Source organism: Syngnathus leptorhynchus, chromosome 4 (genome assembly GCF_054491065.1).
Source record: "Syngnathus leptorhynchus isolate UIUO chromosome 4, UIUO_Slep, whole genome shotgun sequence".
NCBI lineage: Eukaryota > Metazoa > Chordata > Actinopteri > Syngnathiformes > Syngnathidae > Syngnathus > Syngnathus leptorhynchus.
In genome coordinates this window covers 14,556,533-14,579,127 of record NC_141198.1, presented here as the reverse complement: position 1 = coordinate 14,579,127, position 22,595 = coordinate 14,556,533, and the positions used below count along the sequence as shown (strand labels likewise).

Here is a 22,595-nt window from a genome sequence, read left to right as displayed (position 1 = left end):
AAGAACTTGACAATGACAACTCCGACTTATGAGCGGCAGCTCACTCTAGTGAATTGATGTGCAGCTGGACCTGGGAGCATAGAAGCAAGGCGCTTTAAAACGCACACTGTTCGGCCACTGATGGTGAGCGAGGCTCTTTTTTTGGGTGGGGGGTGTAGCTCCTGGCCATGCTGCTGAAGAAGAAGCGCTTGCTGCTCAACAGCCACATCCTGCACCTCACCTTCTCCCTGGTGGGTACGGTGGACAGCGGGCACGAGACCTCCATCATTCCCAACTCCACCGCCTTCCAGGACCTCCTCTGCGACTTTGAGGTCAGCCCCAAAAGGCCGTACAACTGCTCTGGTCTTGCAAACACATAATAGGAAATGAAGTTCAAGAAAGGTTTTAAAAATGAAAATATTAGAATGAACTAAAAATCTAATTTTTCCAATATTTTTTTCCATTTTTTTAAAACCTTTTGAAAAAAACATCTTTTCTAATATATGTATATATAAAGACAATCTGATAAGATGAATTTAAATCTTAAAAATTTATAAATGATCAAAAATTTTATATATTCAAATTTATATTTATAATCATAAAAAGCAAGCATCTAAAATTGTTGAATTATTTTTATTTGTAAATCGAAAAGCATCAAAAATTCAAATATTGGACATTTTGTGATTAGGTCATTCTCATTTATTCTGAAATATTAATGAATATAAATAGAGTTGACAATGTTTTGAAAACATTTTAATTTAGACGAGATAATAAATGCATTTTTAAAAAGTGCTGTTTTTATGCCCAGTCAAGAATACACAGTAAGAAAATGAAAATAGAAACTATCCAGTATGTTTTGAAAAATAAAAATACATGAATGTATGTATCGAATATTAAATCAGTATTGTTCATTCTTTTTCATTTGTATTTATTTATTTTATAAGTACAAATAAAATTGAGACGTCAAAAACATACATCTTAAGGATATTAAAAAAAAAAAGACCATCTGTAAATGTGAGCAAAAGAAATTTGGAGTAAGTGAATGTATTTATTTGTGTTTAGGTGTGGCTGCACGCCCCTTATGAGCTTCACCTCTCTCTCTTTGAGCATTTCATTGAGCTTCTGACCGAATCCAGGTGCGTCCCTCTTACCCCATGACATCCCATCCATGTCGTTCCCATTGGTGATTTGCCTCCTCTGCCCCGCAGCGAGGCGGCTAAAAACGGCAGGTTGCTACGTGAGTTCCAGCTGGTGCCCAGGCTGCTCCTGACGCTGCGCGACACCTCGCTGTCGCAACCCACCGTGGCCGCCATCAGCAACGTGCTCAGCCTGCTGCTGCAGGGCTTCCCTAACCCCCTTGACCTGCTCAGGTCAGACCCGCTCGTTTGACTCATCAGCATTCAGGAAAAAGTCTACATCGGTCAGATTGGTGGCATGTCAAAAAAAAAAAAAGACCAAAATGATCCGGTTCAAAACTCGCAGTGTACGAATGAAAGCCGAGTTTGACACAGCATACAATTAAATTGAATGCTAATGTAAAACACGTTTACCCTTTGCAGGTTCGGTCAGTTCCTGTCGTCCACGCTGCCCACGTTCGCCGTGTGCGAGAAGTTTGTGGTGATGGAGATCAACAACGAGGAGAAGACGGACACGGGCAGCGAGGACGACTTTGGCGGCCTGCTGTCGGCCAATCTCATCCTGTTGCGCAACAGGCTGCTGGACAACCTGCTCAGGCTGCTCTTCACCACCAAGGACAAGATATCTGTCAACGCCCAGTAAGATAGCGCTCGTATTAAGCCCACGCATGGCCAACTACCCCCCCCCCCCCCCCCCGCCCTCCTCAAATAGCTTTCCTGAAGTAGAATCCCGCACGGCCAACGGTACGCAGCGGCTCGTTCAATTCTCAAGCTGTTTTGGGCTCGTTACGAACGAACATCAGACATGATGCGAGCCATGTTTTAGCAAAGAGACCATAGCAGTAAAGGCTGTACGTATCGATGTCTGCCTGAGTCGTACGCGTTAGTTTGGGGTTCAAAAAAACTCCACGATCCCTCGCCATTCAGCGGTCTGACTTGAGTATCCATCCATTTGCTGAACTGGTTGTTGTTTTGGTTGGTTTTAGCTGAAGGCATCGCTACGCTGTCCAGCACGCACTCATTGCCCCAGCGTCTGAAGTCAGAAAGAACGGAAGCGTTAAACTATGCCGTTTGAGTCAAGACATTGAACACAAATCATTTCAGTCATCAAATCATATCATCGGATTTCATTCACTCCGATTAGGATGCCATTTGAGTCGCTCCGACTATGACTCGCTGCATTTGCGTCATCCAATAATTAGAAGTTGAATACAATGCAAATCATTGCAGTTCCGGTGCTGAGCGATTTGATCCACACCTTACAAAATTGATTCCGTTATGATTCAATATGGTTGGCTTTAGATCTGCTGCGATTCACCCCAATAGCAAATATGACTCATTCAAATGACTTCCCAAAAGCAAATGAGACTCATTCTCATGACTTCGAGCTGTCTGTCTGGTGTTTAGGGCGTGCGAGGACCTGGTGCGCACTCTGGGCCTGGACTGGCTGCTGATGTTCATGGAGGAGCACCTCCACTCCAGCACGGTGGCGGCGGCCCTGTGGATCCTCACCGTGCTTCTGTCCAACCCGGCCGTCTTGCACCGCTTCAAGGAGGGCGCTTGCGGCGGCGGGTGGCTGGACCACACCGACTCGGTGCTCACCAACAAGATCGGCACCGTGCTGGGTAAGTGCCAGGCCGTAATGTAAAAGAATCTCTTGCAGTCCCACGACGACGTTAGTCCAAACTTCCTGATCTTCTCGGTCCCTCTCTTAACAGTCTTAACAGCATTTGCAACCCCGACTCCCACTGACACTCAGTCATATTCGGACTTGCCACTAGGGGCCAGTAGCTCACCCTCCGTTGCGTTTGCAGGCTTCAACGTGGGTCGTAGCGCCGGCGGGCGCTCCACCGTGCGGGAGATCAACCGCGACGCCTGCCACTTCCCGGGCTTCCCGGTGCTGCAGACGCTGCTGCCCAAGCACACCAACGTGCCCGAGCTCTACTTCTTGCTGATGGCGCTCTTCCTCCAGCAGCCCGTCACCGAGCTGCCGGACAGCCTGCAGGTACATGTCAGTACCGTAAAGCTTTTTTTACCACACGATCACTACGCCGAATGTCCAGAGTTGAACACAAATGTAATCTTTTTCCATATCTGTGGTGGACCCGAGTCAAGTCACTTTTTTAGGTGCGTCTGGCCCCAAATTAAAGTGCACTTTTTTTTTTTTTTTCATCCTATAGCCAATTGAGACTGCAGCCGATTGATCTGGAAAAGTCGTAGCGGTAATTGCATTTTTTGTTTTGGGTTTCTCAGTATTGCAAATTTTTTTTAAAGATTTCCCATGTGTTTTTGTTATAAACACAACCAATCAATTCAAGCACTGCTAATAAGAAAAAGTCCCCCAAAAAATTTCAAAGGCACTCAATTTTCCCCACGCTGTTCAGCTTTGGAAGTTCCGCTGCATCCCATAGAATTTCTCTCGTGAAGATTCATTCATGTTGACGATTGTGCAACGGCGTGCACTTCAGTTGGACCTGGACTCCATGTGGACGTTCATCTTTGGCGTGCCGGCATCCAGCGCCACGGCGGTGGGCTCCATCCACAGTGTATGCACCGAGGCCGCTTTCCTCCTGCTCGCTATGCTGCGCAGCATGCTCAACCTGGTGAGGCTCAAAAGACGCCCCAGCACCCAGCGTGATGCGCCCAAGAGCTCATTGGACGCTCCCGATTTCATTTTGCGGCAGCCGTGGCAGTCGGAGGAGGAGGGCTCGTGGCTGCGAGAGTACCCGGTGACGCTGATGCAGTTCTTCCGCTACTTGTACCACAACGTCCCCGACCTGGCCCCCATGTGGCACGGTCCCGACTTCCTGTGCGCTCTGGCCGCCACAGTCTTCCCCTTCAACATGAGGCCGTACTCTGAGATGGTAATGTTGACTTTGGCCACGGGAGGGCGACTTTACGGGCACCTGAAAAAGAAAAAAAGAAAAAAGATCCGTTGGATTCACGTAATTGGGACATGCGCATAATTCAATCGTTTTATTATCCATCCATTCATTTTTTTTACCGCTTTGTCCCTATTTTTGAGGAAATTCACCACATTGGAATGGCGTCCATGCGTATGTGCATGTTCTCATCCTTTGGGTATTTTTCGTTTTTAGTTTTGATTGCCTTTCGCTAAAGGTACCAAGCTTGCTTCCCCCGATGCGTTCACTCGTTTGTTTTCGGAAGCGCTTCAGTCGAGTAAACGTCGCCGCAAGCCGGTAATGAAGACGTCCGTCGGCACGTTGCAGGTGAGCGACCTGGACGACGAGGCGGGCTCGCCCATCGAGGAACTGAAGGCATTCGGCTCGGACTCGGGCATGAACCGCAGCCAGTCCGAGTACTGCAACGTGGGCTCCAAGACCTCGCTCACCAACCACCCGGCCAAGAAGTACGTCTTAGACTTCATGAGGGCGCTCATCATGGACAACATGTGTGTCACGCCCGCCGCCAAGCAGACGCCCGTCATCGACCTGCTGCTGGAGGTGGGTGGGACACAGCCGACTCTTTTTACCCGTCCCCAAATTCCCATGTGGACATGTTTGACCTTCCACATTTCTTGACCTTTGCATTTGAAACACCTTCACAAGCGTCACACCTTCGACCTTCCTCAACGCATTTCACACTCACTTGGCTTCCCCTCATTATTTTGTGATCCAAAGGCATCCCCGGAGCGTTCCACCAGAACTCAGCAGAAAGAGTTCCAGTCCAACATCCTGGACGGTGTGATGGAGCACCTGCTGGCCGCTGACGTCCTGCTGGGTGAGATGCAAAGACATAAGCGTTCCTGCCCGCTAAGCCCGACTTGCGGCCGGGCCCCAGGACATCTACCTTTCTCTGGCCCAATTGTGACCTTTTGCAGGCGAGGATTCGTCCCTGCCGCTTAGCGGCGGCGGCAGCTACCAGATCCTGGTGCACAACGTCTTCTACTTCTGCCAGCGCGTGGTGGACAAGCTGTGGCAGGGCATGTTCAACAAGGACTCCAAGTTGGTGGTGGACTTCATTGTGCAGCTCATCGGACAGGTGACCTATTAAACGGCACTTGACACATATGCAGTGCTGAGCTGAGGGAAAAAAAAGTTATGCAAGTTCAGACAACACAAGATGCACCTTGTTTTTATTCCCATTCGAATGATGTGCACATCTGTATTATCAGCAAAACTATATTTGGTCGATCATGTAATGGTTGTATTTTGGCTCAAATTCCATTTTTTTGCCCCCCTCCCCTTCAGTCCAAAAGGCGGTCTCAGGGTCTCTCCCTGGACGTGCTGTACCACTGCCTAAACCGCACGGTGCTCTACCAGCTGTGCCGTCCGCACAAGACGGTGGCGCAGCAGGTGGCGCTGTTGGACGCGCTGCGAGTTCTCACCGTTAATCGCAACCTGGTGCTGGGCCCCGGCAATCACGACCAGGACTTTGTGGCCTGCCTGTCGCACTGCTTCATCTGCCTGCACGCCGGCAGGTAAGGCTGACGTGAGAAAGACGTGGCAGATTGTACGCTATGGGATGCAGTCCCTGGATTTGGAATTCCGCCCTAGCGACAAATGACTTGCTGGCTGTGACTAGTAAATCGCAATATGTTATTTGTCATTGGACCATGTACGTAACTAATTGTGTGTGTGCGCTTCGTGCAGCAGCGTGGAGGGCTTTGGCCTGGAGGCGGAAGCCCGTATGACTACGTGGCACGTGATGATTTCACCGGAAAACGAGAGCGACGCAACACACAACCACGACGTCAGCGAAGGTGAGTCTCCAGACTTTGGACCGCGCGCTCGGCCTTGCGGGGGGACCTGACGGGGATGATCGGGCATGTGCAGGGCGCCAGCTTTTATTGAAGGCGGTGAACCGGGTGTGGACGGAGCTGATGCACAGCAAGCGTCAGATGCTAGAGGACATCTTCAAGGTGTCCCTGCCCTGCAACGACCGCGGCCACGTTGACATCGCCACGGCCCGACCCGCCCTGGAGGAGCCCGCGCTCAAGAGCTGGCAAAACCACCTGGGTGAGGAACAACTTCTCATTCGGGAAGACCTCGCTTGTCACTCTTCTTTTCCTTTTGTGACGGGGATTGCTTGTCAAGTGTCCAGTAGCGCAGCACCCAATTTAGAAGGAAAAAAAAAGGGGGGGGGAAGTCAAATTAGTTCAAAATACAAATAAACTTGACTTGACTTGAATGATGTGTTCAGTGTCATATCTGAAAGGCTGCAACTTCAAAGTCGAAATGAAATTTTAAAAAAAGGATGAAAGGCGAATCAAAATCCCTCCAAAATTTTGAAAATGTGGTGGGCCTTTACTGCCGGCCCTTCACAAGTCAAGACGTGTGCCTGTGCTTAATTTCAGTCCACGAGAAGAAGTGCATCAGCCGCGGTGAGGCGGCAGCACCGGCGGTGGCGACCCAGTCCAAACTGTCACGGGTCAGCAGTGGTTTCGGCCTGTCCAAGCTGACGGGCGTGCGCCGCCACAAGAAGGAGAACAGCCTGAGCAAGAGCAGCCTCTCAGCACAGGCCAGCGCAAGTCCAAATCCGAATCCACGCGCCAGAGTCTGAAATGTGGCTCAATGTTGTTTTTGTTTTCACGCCACAGGAAGCTTTCCAGTGGATGTTCACGCACATCGCCGTGGTGAGAGACCTGGTGGCCATGCAGTACAAAGAACACCAAGAGGTAGTACCATCTCCTGCTTCAGCAAACGTAGTGGACAGTAAATCACCCAATTCGTTGAAATAGGCCACATATTGCGAGGCGGAATTCCTCGACCAACGACAGATAGAAAATAAACACAAGGCAAACGCCACTCGGTCACTTGTTGCTAGGCAGAATTTGTCCAGCGCTCAAAAACAAACAAAGATAGATGATGAATGAATTAGTCTAAGTCCAAGAAAAAAAAAAAAAAGGCATGTTGCTAGGCAGAATATGTGGTCCGCTAACTGTTTGTGTTTGGCTTGTTTGCCACCTTGTCATCTTCCCAGCGGCAGCAGAACGCGCTCAAGTACGTGACGGAGGAGTGGGCGTCCATTGAGTACGAGCTTCTCCGCGAGCGAGGGCTGTGGGGGCCGCCCATCGGCTCCCACCTAGATAAGTTCGTGTTGGAGATGACGGAGGGCCCGTGCCGCATGCGCAAGAAGATGGTGCGCAACGACATGTTCTACATCCACTACCCTTACATCCCCGACACGGAAAACAATACCAATTCGACACAGGTGCGCCTTTCCTTTCTCGCTGACCAGGTAACTTGTCGCTAGGCAGACTTGGTCAAGCATCACCATTTGAGTGCATTAAATTGATCTTGCGGCTAGGAAACCATGACTTTTTCTTTCCCAACAGAAGCCGGTGCGCTACCGTCGTGCCATCAGCGCAGACAGCAAAGAGTACTACATGCGCCTTCTGTCGGGCAACCCCGGGATGTACCAACACTCAGTGGAGCACAGCAGCGAGGGCGAGACCACGCAGCACGAACCCGAACACGGCGAGGACACCATCGCAAGGGTCAAAGGTCAGGCAAATGATTGCAATTTTCCCCCTCCAAAATATGACTTTCTTTACTCTCCTCATGGACTATTTTCCCTTGAAAGAATGACTATTTGTCGCCTGCTTTCTCGCAAGATGATCTCATTGTGCGTTTGTCGTTTGAACAACGGCTTTTATTTTCTCAGGTCTGGTGAAAGCGCCGCTGAAGCGCTCTCGGTCAACGGCGGATGGCGGCGATGAGGACGCTCAGGATCAGATCCAGGATCAGCTGATCGAGTCGGGGGGACCCGAGGAGGAGCAGCAGCAGCGCACTGACAACACCGCACTGCTGCGACTGCTGGAGGAGGGGGAGAAGGTCGGCATGACGACGACAACAAAATACATTTTGGACATGACGTCAAAAATGACCATATTCTCGTCATATTAGACATTTTTCCCCAAAAAGACCTACTTCCTTAAAAAAAAAAAAGCATATTTATTCTTGATGCAGTCTGCCTTTTTGGAGGGGGGAAAAAAAATGTTGTGTTTGTGTTTTCAGATCCAGCACATGTACCGCTGCGCCCGCGTTCAGGGTCTGGACACCAGCGAGGGTTTGCTGCTCTTTGGAAAAGAGCACTTCTACGTCATTGATGGCTACACGATGACCGTGTCCAGAGAGATCAGAGACATTGACACGCTGCCACCCAAGTACTTCCGCACTTTCCTACTCGCTTTTCCAATCATTGTGAGCCATGTATGTACCCCCCCCCTCTTCAGTGGGCCCACACGTGTGGTGCGCCGGATAAAAGATTGACTCATCTCTGTAAACATCCCCAAAAAATTGCCACGACCCCTTAAGCATCCGTAACAACTGAAAGATTCGGCGCATCCCCTTGAACTCCCACAACGAGTCGATGCACTGAATCAAAGAATCCGCTTCAATTTCACAATTGACTCGGCGCACGCCCGTTCCATTTCGTATTTGATCTTCCAAAGTTGTCCGTTCGTCTTTCCCAAATGACGGAGGCCTCGTCACCTGTTCAAACTCCCAGCACAGTTGGTCCCACCCGGCACAAATGTTCTAAAGACGTCCCGTTGTTGTGTGGCAGCTTGCACGAGGCCATCATCCCCAGAGGTGCACGGCAGGGTCAGAGTCAGCTGAAGCGGACGTGCAGCATCTTCGCCTATGAGGACATCAAGGAGGTGCACAAACGACGTTACCTGCTGCAGGTAGGGCTGATTCTTTAGCGCCATCTTTGTCGAGGTGTTGAAGGGGGTGCGTGGCTTACAAGTGTCGTTTTGGTGTTGTGTGGCAGCCGATGGCAGTGGAGGTGTTCTCCGCCGATGGGAGGAACTACCTACTGGCTTTCCAGAAAGGGGTGCGCAACAAAGTCTATCAAAGGTACTAACTAAATGCACCCCTTCAACCGCACCACCACCACCACCACCACCACTGTCTTAATCATACAACCGATTCTCGCTGTAGGTTCCTGGCAGTGGTGCCGTCGCTGGCTGACAGCTCCGAGTCGGTATCAGGACAAAGGCCAAACACAAGCGTAGAACAAGGGTGCGTTTTATTTCCATGTATAAGATGAAAGGGCAGAAATTGGAGAGAGTAGGTTTGAAAGGAATGCAGTTTACAGCAAGTTCCACTGCAGCTAAAGGCTTGGAAGGATTTTGTCACAAAACCATTGCGCTGGCTTATCATGAATGGTAGTTAATGCTAATAACAGAAAAGGTGCGACTGTCGCTAATGCTAACAAGAGGCTGACTGTCGAGTTTGTCCGTCATGTTGCCTTCAGGTCTGGTCTCCTCAGCACTTTAGTGGGTGAGAAGTCTGTGACACAGCGTTGGGAGGTAAGAAGCGGCCTTCTCGTGTCTCAAGTTGGACCCCCATCCTTGGTCCTGTCCTCGACTGACTCGCGTATTTCTTCCCAGCGAGGGGAGATCAGTAACTTTCAATACCTGATGCACCTCAACACTTTGGCGGGACGCTCCTACAACGACCTGATGCAATACCCCGTCTTCCCCTGGATCCTGGCCGACTTTGACTCCGAGGTGAGTCGCGCAAAGGGGCAGCCCCCTGGCTGCCGCATCCCGAAGCCTGTCGTGCTGATTCCACCTTTGTGGCCAAGGAGTTGGATCTGAACAACCCCAAGACCTTCCGCAATCTCGCCAAGCCCATGGGGGCGCAGACGGACGATAGATTGACGCAGTACAAGAAACGATACAAAGACTGGGAGGACCCCAACGGTAACGAGCGCCCGTTTCACCGAGCGATGACTGGATCAACACCGAGTGAAGAATTGATAAGTACAATGGTTTTACCACGCAGGCGAAACACCCGCCTACCACTACGGTACGCACTACTCGTCTGCCATGATCGTGGCCTCCTACCTGGTGCGCATGGAGCCTTTCACGCAGATTTTCCTTAGACTTCAGGTGAGGAAATCCTTAAATGAATTAACCCTACGCTATCAGTGCTTAGCTAACGTAATGGGCCCCTCCCCCCAGGGTGGCCATTTCGACCTGGCCGACCGGATGTTCCACAGCGTGCGCGAGGCCTGGCTATCGGCCGCCAAGCACAACATGGCCGACGTTAAGGAGCTCATCCCTGAGTTTTTTTACCTGCCAGAATTCCTGCTCAACTCCAACAACTTTGATCTGGGTCAGTAGCGACGAACACAGCACCAAGCGACATCGCTAATGCTAACGGCTATCTCTTTGAATCTAACAGGTGCCAAGCAGAACGGCACCAAGCTGGGCGACGTCATCCTGCCTCCCTGGGCCAAGGGCGACCCCCGGGAGTTCATTCGGGTTCACAGAGAGGTACGCCGTTAGCAATCACTTTCTATTCACGACAGTTTTTAACCTATGCACATTGGGAGTGACAACCTTAAAAAAAAAAAAAAAAAAGTCTTGTACTGTCTTGCATGAAAGTTTGCTCTTCCTCTCCCTCGCACACCCTCAGAAAAACACCCTCTTGAGTTCATTCGGGTAACTGTGTCCCACCACCAGAATGTTGTTGTTCAGTCTCGTGTGCCCCCTAGATGGCACTGGCACACCCCCACAATTCTATATCAAAACTGTTTGCGTTTCATCTGTGATCACACGTTCTTTCTTGCGTCTTTATCCCAGGCGCTGGAGTGTGAGTTTGTGTCAGCGCACCTCCACGAGTGGATTGACCTGATCTTTGGCTACAAGCAGCAAGGTCCTCCTGCCGTAGAGGCCGTCAACGTTTTCCACCATCTCTTCTACGAGGGCCAGGTGGACATTTATAACATCAACGACCCTCTCAAGGAGACCGCCACCATCGGATTCATCAACAACTTTGGGCAGATCCCCAAGCAGGTGCTAATGCTAACACTACAGTTTCTGACACTGTCGCTAATGCCATCTCTGCAATACTGCTAATACTAATATCTAAAGCGTGTGACTGTAGCTAATGTAGCTTATGCTATTACTGGTTGACGCAAACCCAGCAAAATGTCATTGCAACTAATGCTTTTTAGCGAATACTATTCTATGTACTGTGGATAATGCTAACATTCCAAAACTGCCGCTGTGGCTAACGTTATTGTCCCAAACGTACGTGTGTGTGTGTGTGTGTGTGTGTGTGTGTGTGTGTGTGTGTGTGTGTGTGTGTGTGTGTGTGTGTGTGTGTGTGTGTGTGTGTGTGTGTGTGTGTGTGTGTGTGTGTGTGTGTGTGTGTGTGTGTGTGTGTGTGTGTGTGTGTGTGTGGGTGGGTGGGTGGGTGGGTGGGTGGGTGGGTGTGTGCGCGTGCGTGTATATATGTGTCGTGCCTGCTCCAGCTGTTTAAGAAGCCTCACCCGCCTAAACGGGTGCGCAGCAAAGCTAACGGCGACCCCGCCAACGTTCCTCCGAGCTCCACCGGGGAGAAGATCTTCTTTTACCACCTGGACAACCTCAGACCATCACTGGCCCCCGTCAAAGGTACTCAACACAGACTCAACGCGTGCAATATAATAACATAATTATTGTTTTTATTCCAGAGCTGAAGGAGCCTGTTGGTCAGATAGTGTGCACCGACAAAGGCATCCTGGCCGTGGAGCAGAACAAAGTGCTGACTCCGCCTACGTGGAACAAGACTTTTGCGTGGGGCTACGCCGACCTCAGCTGCCGCCTGGCCAACTACGAGTCAGATAAGGTCAGTTCAGAGTTTGTTCTTATACTTGAAACAGTTTTGAACATTTACATTTGCGGCCTGTGTGTATGTTTTTTTTTTAGGCTTTAGTGGTGTATGAGTGTTTGTCCGAGTGGGGTCAGATCTTGTGCGCCATCTGCCCCAACCCCAAGCTGGTGATCACGGGCGGCACCAGCACAGCCATCTGCGTTTGGGAGACTGGCACATCCAAAGAGCGAGCCAAGACGCTCACGCTCAAGCAGGTAAAAGTTGACATTCTCATGCTGTGAGAGCCACCATTTTACTCCCCCCCTCCCCCCTCCATTCGCAGGCATTGCTGGGTCACACGGACGCCGTCACGTGTCTGACAGCCTCGTCCGCTTACCACATCGTGGTGAGCGGCTCTCGGGACAGAACCTGCATCGTATGGGACCTCAACAAGCTTTCCTTTGTCACGCAACTACGAGGACACCGCGCCCCCGTCTCCGCGCTCTGCATCAACGAACTCACGGTACGAAGAAATACAAGTTTGCTGAATTTTGTCAAGGGGCTGAAATCAAACAGCCGCTTTAGTAAAAATGTGTAAATGCTAACATCGCAAAACCGCTACTGTGGCAAATGCTAACATCCCAAAACTCCCACTATAGCAAATGCAGATGGCACGTTCACTGCTCAGATCACATGTATCACAAGTTGCTAACTTGCTAACGCTAGCTTGTTTATGCATGTGCAGGGTGACATTGTGTCATGCGCGGGCACGTACATCCATGTGTGGAGCATCAACGGCAGCCCCATCGCCAGCGCCAACACCTTCACGGGACGCAGCCAGAGCATCACGTGCTGCTGCGTATCAGAGATGAACGAGTGGGACACACACAACGTCATCGTCACAGGACACTCGGACGGCGTCGTCAGGGTAAAAGAAAACAAAAACATAACAAATAAAAAAAACACCAGCTAGAACCAGATACCAATGTGGAATTCCTCTTACCTTACTGATCATACCTACTTACCGTATCTGATGTTTGGATCCTTTGTCAACTTGAATGCTCCGTTGTTGTCGTAGTTCTGGAGGATGGAGTTCCTCCAGGTCCCAGAGACCCCCGCTCCCATACCCGTCGAGCCCGATGTTACCGACTGCTGCGGGGACGACAAAGTCGGTTAGTCAATGACAAAAAAAATAAAAAATCAAAACCCCGTTTTTAGATTGTCAGGGAGTGTCACGCATTTTTCCCTACGGTCCTCCAGAAGGCGGCGACGAGGACAGCAGCGACTCAGACGGAGAAGAGGCAAAAGGAGCAGGAAGTGGTCTTAGTCAGGAAAACAAAGCAGCATGCAACCCGTCTAGTCAGCCGGGGAGCCAACCGGGAAGCACCGTACACAGACCCAGAGGTAACAGCCCGCAAAAGCTCATCAAAACTAATATTCATTTTCAAACGTAGTTTATAGTTATAGACACCCCCGCGTACTATAGTTTGGGAGTTCCTGAAAATAAAGCATGAACTCAACAGCAATTTTTTTTTTTTTCTGCAGGCCCATCTGCCAGAGGCGGCGCGTCATGGTCGATGGACAGCGGCTCGGACGACTCTCGCCGTTGGTCTGACAGCTTGAGCATCGATGAAAAGGACGGCTTTGTGTTTGTCAACTACTCGGAGGGCCAACACAAGGGCGCGCACCCTCATCATGTGCACCCCCATGGTCTCAACAGTGCCAACACTCAGCCGGCGCACCTGCCCTCCGCCGAGGCGCGCGCCTTCAACCAGCTCAGGGCAGGTTGGTATCGTTATCGACTCCTCGACTGCGCGTCACTAAATAAATCGCTAACACGAATTACCAGGCCTCTTTTCCCCAATCGTTAACAGCAAAGCAATAATAGACCGCGCACCCCCTTCAACACGACAACTGAGTGACCACACCCGCTTTCTTCCCACACAACAGAAGAATCAAAACAGATTTTTGATTTTGGATAGCACTCATTTGTAATGTCATAAGAGCAGCATTTGCAAACATTTTTGGAAACTCTGTAGATTTATTCTCATACAAAAACATTTCCCAAACGTTTGTTGACGCGGCCACCTAGCATTGCCTGCTAACCAAATACTTGAAACATTTTTGCACTCTTCAAAGATTAAAATGCTACCTACCTAAATGTTAACTTTTTATTTTGAATCAATGCATCCTCTTCAGTCACAGTTGATGCACTGCCTAAATCGATACGCAAATGGAATAAAAGTAAAACCAGTTGTGGGGGGGGCGGTGCGCCCGCTAACCGCTAGCTTGCTACCATGTGTCGACAGGCTACAGGTGGGAGCGACAGCTGGTCTTCCGCAGCAAACTCACCATGCACACGGCGTTCGACCGCAAGGACAACGCGCACCCCGCCGAGATCAGCGCGCTCGCCATATCCAAGTGAGACGCCGTTTTGTCGTGCCGGTTCCGCCGAGCCCCTGATCGCATAGTCTCGATATCAGCTTCAGGTTCAGGAGCTCGTGTTGCTTTCATTAGTGCGCAAATTGGAATGGAAGAAATTTTTGCTTACTTGCCAGGGACCACAGTAAGATCCTGGTGGGCGACGGGCGCGGTCGGGTCTTCAGCTGGTCGGTGAGCGACCAGCCGGGGCGATCAGCCGCCGACCACTGGGTGAAGGACGAGGTGGTGGACAGCTGCTCGGGGTGCGCCGTGCGATTCTCCCTCACCGAGAGGCGTCACCACTGCCGTAATTGCGGACAGCTCTTTTGTCAAAAGTAAGTTCAACATGAGCGTGGGTGGGTGCAAAATCACCCAAATGATAGATTTTTTTTTTTTTCTCATGACTCGGCATATCTCTTCTCCCTCACACACACACACACACTTGATTTTGTTGTTCTTTTATTTCTTTTGTTTATTCCAGAACGTTGCGCACCCCTTGTCAAAAGTGATTTTCTAAAACATTCGAGAGCGCCCAAACCGAGTACAAGCCTTTGTGTGCGTTGCAGGTGCAGCCGCTTCCAGTCGGAGATCAAGCGGCTGAAGATCTCGTCGCCGGTGCGCGTGTGCCACAACTGCTACTGCAACCTGCAGCACGAGCGCGCCACCAACGACGAGCACAAGAACTGAGCGCACCGCCGCCATCTTTGTCTTCGTCATACGTAAGGTGTTAATAGTGTACATATACATGTAATCGCGGCCTTTTGAACACCCGCAACAAATGTAAGATAGCAGCTAGCAGGTGGACGTCAAAGAGATGTGAATGTCACTCATGAAGAATAATGTCACTCGTTCTGCAAAAATTGTCCAGTTTTTTTTTTTTTTTTTTTAGTTGCTGCTTTCTGAAGAGACTGGATGAACATGTTGGAATATCACATCTTATATCTTGAAATAACTTTCATATGAATAATGTCTGGTCAATCTTGAGTTGGTGTACAGGATTTTCTACCAAAAGGGATTTACTTCTCTGTGTGTATGTTGTTTTTAATAGAAAGGTATCATTTGTTGCCCACAAGCATGATCATCATCATCATCATGTCATGACGTATTATGGCAAAAACAAACATGGCTGCTTTGGTTGCAAACAGCAGGAATGTAAACAACATTTAAACACATCGTTAATTGGGTGTGTGTTTGTTTTGTTTTTTTCCATGTTTTGAACCTGGTTGCAGCCAACTGCGAGTGGCAATAACAATACATCAGAAATGTGCATGGGGAAAAAAAAAGCTTGAAATTAGTGAAAATTAAAATGCAATTTTGGAGGATTTTTTTTTTTTTTTATTTAAAACAAAATTTTGACTTCGGAAAAAGAAACTCTGATTGTTCCTAATTTTTATTCTTACAACTTTTCTGGAAAAAAAGGACTTTAATCAATCTTTTTGCTTGGGAAATAAAATGGCCTCTCTTAATATTCAGATTTTTTTTGGTAACAATTTTTTAGAAAATTGAGCTTCTACTTTTGTTGAAAATGTGACTTTAATTTCACCATGCCATTCTGATTTTTTATTTTTAGTCTTGCGTTACCATTTTTAAGGAAAACATCAGTTAAATAATTTCTCAACTTTTTTTAACAAATGCATATTCAAATATTCTCCTGGAAAAAAAATCACACCCAATTCTTTTAATATTTTTTTTCTGGATTTTTTTTTTTTTTTTTAATTAATTGGCGGCCACGAAAAGACGAAATGGTTATAGCCAGGTTCACGACACTCATGGTGGTAGCGGCCATTGTTTATCAAGTCATAGCGTTTGGTGTCCTTGTCAATCCGCAATGTACAAAAGAGGAATTTGGGGAGTTTGACTTTTTAGTTTTTACATTTTTGCGCGGTCCCTAAAGACATTTCACGTGTACAAAGTATTTATGCACAACAGCTGCTTTTACATGTTTTATATATATATATATATATATATATATATATATATATATATATATATATATATATATATATATATATATATATATATATATATATATATATATATATATATATATATATATATATATACACACATACACACACACACACACACACACACACACACACACACACACACACATACATACACACAAAAAGATTGTTGCATGAGCAAAGCGGATTGACTCGATGTGTCAGTACCACAACAAGACTTGTCTTTTTGTGTTTGTGTCGCGTTTTGCAAGGAAAAGACACTTTTATGGGCTGGGCCCGACACGTGACACTCACAAGTACACGACCGCTCGCCCGCTTGGACAAAAAAAAAAAAAAAAAACGTCGCGTGCGGCTTGTGGTGGGGTCTGCCATATGAACACTTTGCGAATATCTGCTGTGCAATCTGTGCTACATGAATGTTTCTGTTTCTTCTTGCTTCTGCTTCTTGTGTTTGTTAACACCACAAACGTGTAAAAATGAGAAAAGAACAACTAATTACACTCTTGTCATCGTCATGGAAACAAGATGTTACAATAATGCAATAGAGCTGATACTTATTCTTTAGCCTTTCAATAAATAATTGGTGTTTACCACTAATTGCCTCGCTCATTTACATTATCCAAGCAAAAGTGAGTTTCTAAGAAACTGGCATTTTTCAAAGAAGAACAAAGCAATATTTTTAAGAAAAAAAAGTGATTATTTTCCAACTCATCCATCCATATTTAAAAAAAAATATTTTCCAAAAAGTCACATTTTATTTTCAAATGGGAAAACGTTTCAAGGAAAACTTATTTTTCAGGAAACAAAAGAAATTTCCCAAGGTCACATTTAAAAGAGAAATATCTAATTTCTTTGATTAAAAAAAAAGTAAAATGTTTATGAAAATGCAATACTATGGTCTGAAATTTGTGCCAATGAAGGCACTAATTCCATCCATCCATTTTCTTAACCGCTTCTCACGAGGTCCATCCCGGCTTTCTTCGGGCAGCAATTCAAAAAAATTGTCTACATTGATTTTTGTAATTTTATTAGAGTAAAGCTTGATTTTGCCATGCGTCTTTGTCATCAAGTTTAAGCACTATATTTTTCATAAAAAAATATTTCGCAATCAAACCATCATTTTGATGGGGAAAGTCCTATGTTTCAACAAGGCAAATGATCAGTAAGTCAAATATTTCCGTTCATGAAGGGTTTTGCTTTGGTTGCCTAGTGACGTCAGAAAGCGTCTCGCTCATGCGCACACATCATCTGCAGTCAGAATTAACTGCAGCAAACGCTTGGAGCACCATACCGGAAGTACAAATTGTTTCACCCAACCAAAATAAATCGTCCCTTAAAGCTTTGTTATCCCAGCTTCGCTTACTTTGAAAGGGTTCGTGGAAAGGACGTGGTTTCCCCACAGTAAGTCACATTGACGGTGGACTGCGGGTGATAAACACAAACACGCAGTCCGAGCCCAGTCTGCGTGGAGACGTCAAAGAAGCTTTTGGGATATTTGAAGCGGCTCACCTGTCCGTTCACTAGCGAAGCTTGCTCCCTGTGGTCCTTAACCTCACAACAAATCGTCCAGGAAGAACCGACGAGCGAGCGTGAGAGTGGGTGACCTTCCTTGCGAGCCTCCACTCCCGGGCTCACCTCTCCTCGGGGGGCGGCTTATTCGAAGCTCCCGGCAGCGGCGGGCGGCGGAGTCGACATGACCGAGCTGCGGCGACGAGGGGGCGGCGGCGAGGACCCGGACAGCACCGACAACCTGAGCGATAAGGTGAAAGTAATTATCATTAAAAAAAAAAAAAAAAAAAGCAAACTAATGAGATAAAAGAGCTTCCCGTCGGCTGGACAAGTTGGTCGTAGTTGTCAAAGTGAGGAGGGACGGGAGGCTAATTATTAGCCTGTTAGCTTGTTAGCGAGCTAAATAGCTAATCCGTCCACTCTTCTAAGAATAGTCTCCCTTGCTTTGATTTCATGTTTACAACACATCCTGCTCGCTTCCTCAAACTGCCACATGTCACACCATTTAATGTCACGAAATTTCAAAACCACCTCCTCGGGTGTTATGTTGAAATAAGAAACACTCATGCAAAGTTAAATGGTTGATTTATGGCAAAACAAGGTTCAACTCAACCTTATTTTTTTAAAAACGACGACAACCGCAGTTGTGCATAGAGCTGCACGATATTCGCGAACCGCAAGAGGAAGAAGCTAGATTAACAAAAAGCTTTTTTAATTTAGGTAGTCACAACTCTTACAAAATACAACTTTAATCACTTCCCTCCCCAAATTTGAACTTAATCATAATTTTTCTAAAAGAAAAAAGATCATATTTTGAATATTTATTCATATCCAGGCTGCCATTTGTAATTACTAGTGCTGTGGAGGAACGAGTCAAAATTTGTTCACACGTTGGATTGGGCACGGCATCGTAATAATCGGTATGTAATTTGTGGACTCGGGTGGGATGTTGTGACGTTTGCCGTTTTGAGCAGTTGATGGGAAAACTGTTCCCTATGAATAAATCTCTATTCTGTCCTGGTCTCTTGTCAGTTCAACCGCCTTTGTAATTATAAATAAAACCAGTATTGGTGAGTCATAAATATCAGGCAAAACAAGTTCAAGAGTTGGAGGGACGTTATACGGTTTTGACCTTTTACCCCGCTTAGGAGGGTGTGGTGGCAGCGGCACCAGATTGACTTATTGACCTTCGAACCGGTCGCACAAGTTAGAAATATGCTTGAGGAAGATTTCTGTTCTTCTGTACAAACAAGTGAGGCCTGGCAGACTACTTGTGCGTGTGACCGTGTCGGTTCCACGATGATGTCACAGGGAACACGCGTGGCAGATTTGCCGGAAGTGATCACAATTGCACCTCGGTAAATGTTTGCCACGCCGTTTGAGGCAGAGCGCTTTTAGTCATACGATTGCCGTTGGCGTTGAACCGCCAACGCATCATGTGAGCATGGCAACAACATCGATTCTTCGCGCTCTTGATTTGGGACTGAAAGGACACCAATCTACAAACGAAGGAAGGAAGGAAGGAAGGAAGGAAGGAAGGAAGGAAGGAAGGAAGGAAGGAAGGAAGGAATAAACAAGAGCGGTGGCAGAGACATCGGGTATAGGATAATCACACTTTTTGTGGAAATCGTCACGCTCAGAGAAATTCACAAGTTGACATCATGCACACGTGAGAAATGGCCAATCGTCACTTTGACCTTCTTTCATGTCCATTCCAACATTGTGGGAGAAAAAAAAATCACCACCTTTTTACATACTTGCTTCTAATTTAGCGCCTAGCCTTCACCCGCTAGTTCCCGAGTGGCCAGAAAGGCCAGGAGACTTTTGGACCAAGACCCGCATATGGCCGGTATCCTCGACGTCACCGACAAGCGGTATTGCTATTTGTTGATCGTCCAAAACTAACATATAAACGAACGTCTATACGGCTTTCACATTAGCCGTGGCTTCGTGTAAGAAGCGTCGCTGAAGTTGCGATGAAGCGTTCCAGCACACCAAGCAGAACTGGCTCAAACCGGATCTCGAATCAACATGGCGTTCCCATCACTGCTGGTTAATGTTTCTTTCAGTCACATGTTTGTCAATGTCAATCCCTCAAACCTTTTGTTTCTGGTGCGTGTGAAGGAGGCCGAAGGCGAGGATGACAGACTGGTGGGCATGCAGGGCGACATGGAGGGCGAGTGTGACGTAAACACCAAAGCGGACGCCGTGGATGTGCCTGCGTCCACGGCGGACACAGACAACACGCCACAGTGTCTCAACAAGGCTCTGGAGGGACTGGCGCCGAGGTACGACGTGGCATCTTCGTATCCAAACCGGACATGCGGGGTCGCGTCGCAAATGCACAAACACTCGGTGTGGCACTTTTGCCCTGATTGAGATCACGGCAGGCTTTTTGTAGAAGATGTGAAAAATCTGTATTTTTTTTTTTCAATCTGAAAATTCAAATAGCTGAAAACATGTGACATCGCCCCCCTAGTGGCCTGCCATAGACATGACACCTTTGCGCCTTTTTGCTTTCTTTCACTACAAGCATTTGTGTGTGTGTGTGTGTGTGTGTGTGTGTGTGTGTGTGTGTGTGTGTGTGTGTGTGTGTGTGTGTGTGTGTGTGTGTGTGTGTGTGTGTGTGTGTGTGTGTGTGTGTGTGTGTGTGTGTGTGTGTGTGTGTGTGTGTGTGTGTGTGTGTGTGTGTGTGTGTGTGTGTGTGTGTGTGTGTGTGTGTGTGTGTGTGTGTGTGTGTGTGTGTGTGTGTGTGTGTGTGTGTGTTTAATTGTTATTAGCTCTTAGTGTTATGCTAATTAGTCGTTGCTAAGCTACTAGACGGACAGGTTTTCTTTCTTTCGATTTTGTGTTGCACACTAACAAAGCCCAAAACATTCCAGAAATGATTTTCTCCGGAGGCAAATGGAAGAGCCGGTGTTGCGGCTTATGTCATACATGTTTGAAACACGATGTAACCGAGTGAATGTTCCTATTGTTTCTGTGCCGTTGACAGATGGAAGAACTACTGGATCCGCGGAGTTTTGTCTTTCGCCATGATTTCATTCTTCTTCCTCATCATCTACCTGGGACCGATTGCTCTCATCTTGATTGTACGCACCCTTTGTTTTTATTATGCTGCAATTGCTTTTTCTTTTTTTTCAGCCCCGACTTAGCACTGACCAAAGTGGAGATCCCTTTTAGGGGATCAAACACACATTTTTAAAAGCCTGGTAGAAATTTTAGGGTAGCCAACAAATGAAGAATTAGAGAGCTTTTGAGCGTTCTTAAGATGTATTGTTCTGGCCACTTTTGGGCTTGCTTGAACGACTGAATCTCCTTTGGGCGGGCTTAACGATGTTAATGTGTGCTCATAGGTGATGACGGTGCAAATCAAGTGTTTCCAGGAAATCATTACAATCGGCTACAAGGTCTATCGTTCGTACGACCTGCCCTGGTTCAGGACACTCAGCTGGTGAGGAGAGGAAGACGCGTGCAGTCACACACACACACACACACACACACACACACACACACACACACACACACACACACACACACACACACACACACACACACACACACACACGCAGACAGGAGAATGTGTGGTTCAAAGAACACTGCCGTGTTGGAAGTCAATGATAGCGAACAGATTTCAATGTTGAGCAACCACATCGTGTGCGTGTGTTTTGTGATGAACTAACAAATAAATCACAGCCTAAGTATGTGTGTGTTAAGGGAAGATTCTAAATGCGTATGTTTTGCTGTATTGAGGTACTTCCTGGTGTGCGTCAACTACTTCTTCTATGGCGAGACGCTGGCCGACTACTTTGGCGCGCTGGTGCAGAGAGAGGAGCCCCTGCAGTTCCTGTCTCGTTACCATAGGTTTATCTCCTTTGCCTTGTACCTGGCAGGTAAACAAAGCGTTGCTTGAACCCTCGCACACACGAGCCTGGCAAAGCAGAGCCAATGCTGTGCCTCTGCTCGGCACGATATGAGCCGACACATCAAATTCGTTTACTCGCTGTGACGTCTCCTTTGTCCGTGTCGTTACAAAATGACGCGCGAGAGATTCATTCGTTTAATTCGGCATTGAACTCCGTTTGGGATGACTCGAAGCACACCGAGTCATTATAAGCCCAACAGCCGACGGCGCTGGAGGCATTTAGAAAGATGTGGATTTCTTCATCGGCATCGCATCCGCTCTTTGCTGATTGCTTCCTTCCAGCTGTCGGTCTGCTCAGATTTGCCCCACCTCGGAAATGGGTATCGATGCGACTCGCTGTAGCATCGGTCTGACTTGCCAGGTTGCACACACTTGCCCGCATTCTACTCAAATCTTTCTGATCTGATCAGTTTAAGACACAATGTTCACGTTTCGTACTTCAAAATCCTTATCTGCACTCAACAAATGTGTAAAATGAAGTTACGGGGCTAGTGTTGGAAAATGTTATCGTATGGCGTCGAGGGCACCTCAATTACCCTCCGCCTCGTATCAACCATTACGAATGACCTGTGTCCAAGTTGTATAATAGAATATATACTTGTGCAGTTTAATCAATGATTGTGTGTATGTAAATGTATGCTTGTGCACTTTAATTAATGAAATGTGAGCATCATTGATTGTCTAGCTAACAGGGACTTTGAAACCTATTTTCCACACTAGCTAGCTGAAGCTAACCAGTGTTTTGCAAATAAAGGTATGCTAAAGGCCTGCTAGCTGGGTAAACTAAACTTGATCTGAAATAGATATGTGCTGTGATCAAGCTAGCTGGCTAAAGATAATGTGAATGGTGTTACGCCGTGGTCACTGTAGCTGTCTCAAGCAAACGTGTTTGTCAAATCGATAAATGCTCTGTCTATCTGGTTATTGCTAATGTAACGCAAGTGTGCTGCACTGTGGTCAAGATAGCTGGCTGAAGCGAATGCCAACCGTGTGTGTGCATCTTCTCTAAATACATGGAAATGTCAGCGATGTCACGTTTTGTGCAGTAAAAATGCTAAAGGTGCGCTGCGCTCGTGCTAAAACTGCTGTAACTCACGCTGGCGGT

At 47.5% G+C, this 22,595-nt stretch overlaps 2 protein-coding genes across 7 annotated transcripts in view; both read left to right on the top strand.

Annotated features, from left to right (window-relative positions):
* Window positions 1–16,094, top strand: part of wdfy3 (WD repeat and FYVE domain containing 3) — a 32,415-nt gene extending 16,321 nt beyond the window's left edge. For 3 of the 6 annotated variants that reach the window (XM_085908837.1, XM_085908832.1, XM_085908838.1), the window contains 41 exons: window positions 159–311; window positions 1,042–1,115; window positions 1,188–1,349; window positions 1,539–1,754; window positions 2,523–2,740; window positions 2,930–3,126; window positions 3,584–3,718; window positions 3,800–3,979; window positions 4,346–4,579; window positions 4,757–4,856; window positions 4,957–5,117; window positions 5,327–5,556; window positions 5,729–5,838; window positions 5,912–6,094; window positions 6,433–6,602; window positions 6,676–6,753; window positions 7,059–7,289; window positions 7,414–7,582; window positions 7,743–7,912; window positions 8,096–8,244; window positions 8,646–8,766; window positions 8,853–8,938; window positions 9,023–9,103; window positions 9,339–9,393; window positions 9,475–9,594; window positions 9,672–9,789; window positions 9,872–9,978; window positions 10,051–10,204; window positions 10,274–10,365; window positions 10,675–10,887; window positions 11,349–11,490; window positions 11,550–11,704; window positions 11,785–11,943; window positions 12,012–12,191; window positions 12,414–12,596; window positions 12,747–12,840; window positions 12,929–13,072; window positions 13,214–13,453; window positions 13,978–14,089; window positions 14,227–14,424; window positions 14,656–16,094. In XM_085908837.1, coding sequence (XP_085764963.1) covers window positions 159–311; window positions 1,042–1,115; window positions 1,188–1,349; window positions 1,539–1,754; window positions 2,523–2,740; window positions 2,930–3,126; window positions 3,584–3,718; window positions 3,800–3,979; window positions 4,346–4,579; window positions 4,757–4,856; window positions 4,957–5,117; window positions 5,327–5,556; window positions 5,729–5,838; window positions 5,912–6,094; window positions 6,433–6,602; window positions 6,676–6,753; window positions 7,059–7,289; window positions 7,414–7,582; window positions 7,743–7,912; window positions 8,096–8,244; window positions 8,646–8,766; window positions 8,853–8,938; window positions 9,023–9,103; window positions 9,339–9,393; window positions 9,475–9,594; window positions 9,672–9,789; window positions 9,872–9,978; window positions 10,051–10,204; window positions 10,274–10,365; window positions 10,675–10,887; window positions 11,349–11,490; window positions 11,550–11,704; window positions 11,785–11,943; window positions 12,012–12,191; window positions 12,414–12,596; window positions 12,747–12,840; window positions 12,929–13,072; window positions 13,214–13,453; window positions 13,978–14,089; window positions 14,227–14,424; window positions 14,656–14,776 — 6,195 coding nt within the window. In that variant the 3' untranslated portion in view covers window positions 14,777–16,094. The remainder of the gene's footprint in view (window positions 1–158; window positions 312–1,041; window positions 1,116–1,187; window positions 1,350–1,538; window positions 1,755–2,522; window positions 2,741–2,929; window positions 3,127–3,583; window positions 3,719–3,799; window positions 3,980–4,345; window positions 4,580–4,756; window positions 4,857–4,956; window positions 5,118–5,326; window positions 5,557–5,728; window positions 5,839–5,911; window positions 6,095–6,432; window positions 6,603–6,675; window positions 6,754–7,058; window positions 7,290–7,413; window positions 7,583–7,742; window positions 7,913–8,095; window positions 8,245–8,645; window positions 8,767–8,852; window positions 8,939–9,022; window positions 9,104–9,338; window positions 9,394–9,474; window positions 9,595–9,671; window positions 9,790–9,871; window positions 9,979–10,050; window positions 10,205–10,273; window positions 10,366–10,674; window positions 10,888–11,348; window positions 11,491–11,549; window positions 11,705–11,784; window positions 11,944–12,011; window positions 12,192–12,413; window positions 12,597–12,746; window positions 12,841–12,928; window positions 13,073–13,213; window positions 13,454–13,977; window positions 14,090–14,226; window positions 14,425–14,655) is intronic. The other 3 variants (XM_085908834.1, XM_085908835.1, XM_085908836.1) reach the window with 3 other exon arrangements.
* A 1,287-nt stretch (window positions 16,095–17,381) lies between these two features.
* Window positions 17,382–22,595, top strand: part of cds1 (CDP-diacylglycerol synthase (phosphatidate cytidylyltransferase) 1) — a 10,698-nt gene continuing 5,484 nt past the window's right edge. Inside the window, exons 1-5 of the mRNA XM_085910510.1 lie at window positions 17,382–17,818; window positions 19,690–19,853; window positions 20,561–20,657; window positions 20,922–21,019; window positions 21,319–21,458. Coding sequence (XP_085766636.1) covers window positions 17,750–17,818; window positions 19,690–19,853; window positions 20,561–20,657; window positions 20,922–21,019; window positions 21,319–21,458 — 568 coding nt within the window. The 5' untranslated portion in view covers window positions 17,382–17,749. The remainder of the gene's footprint in view (window positions 17,819–19,689; window positions 19,854–20,560; window positions 20,658–20,921; window positions 21,020–21,318; window positions 21,459–22,595) is intronic.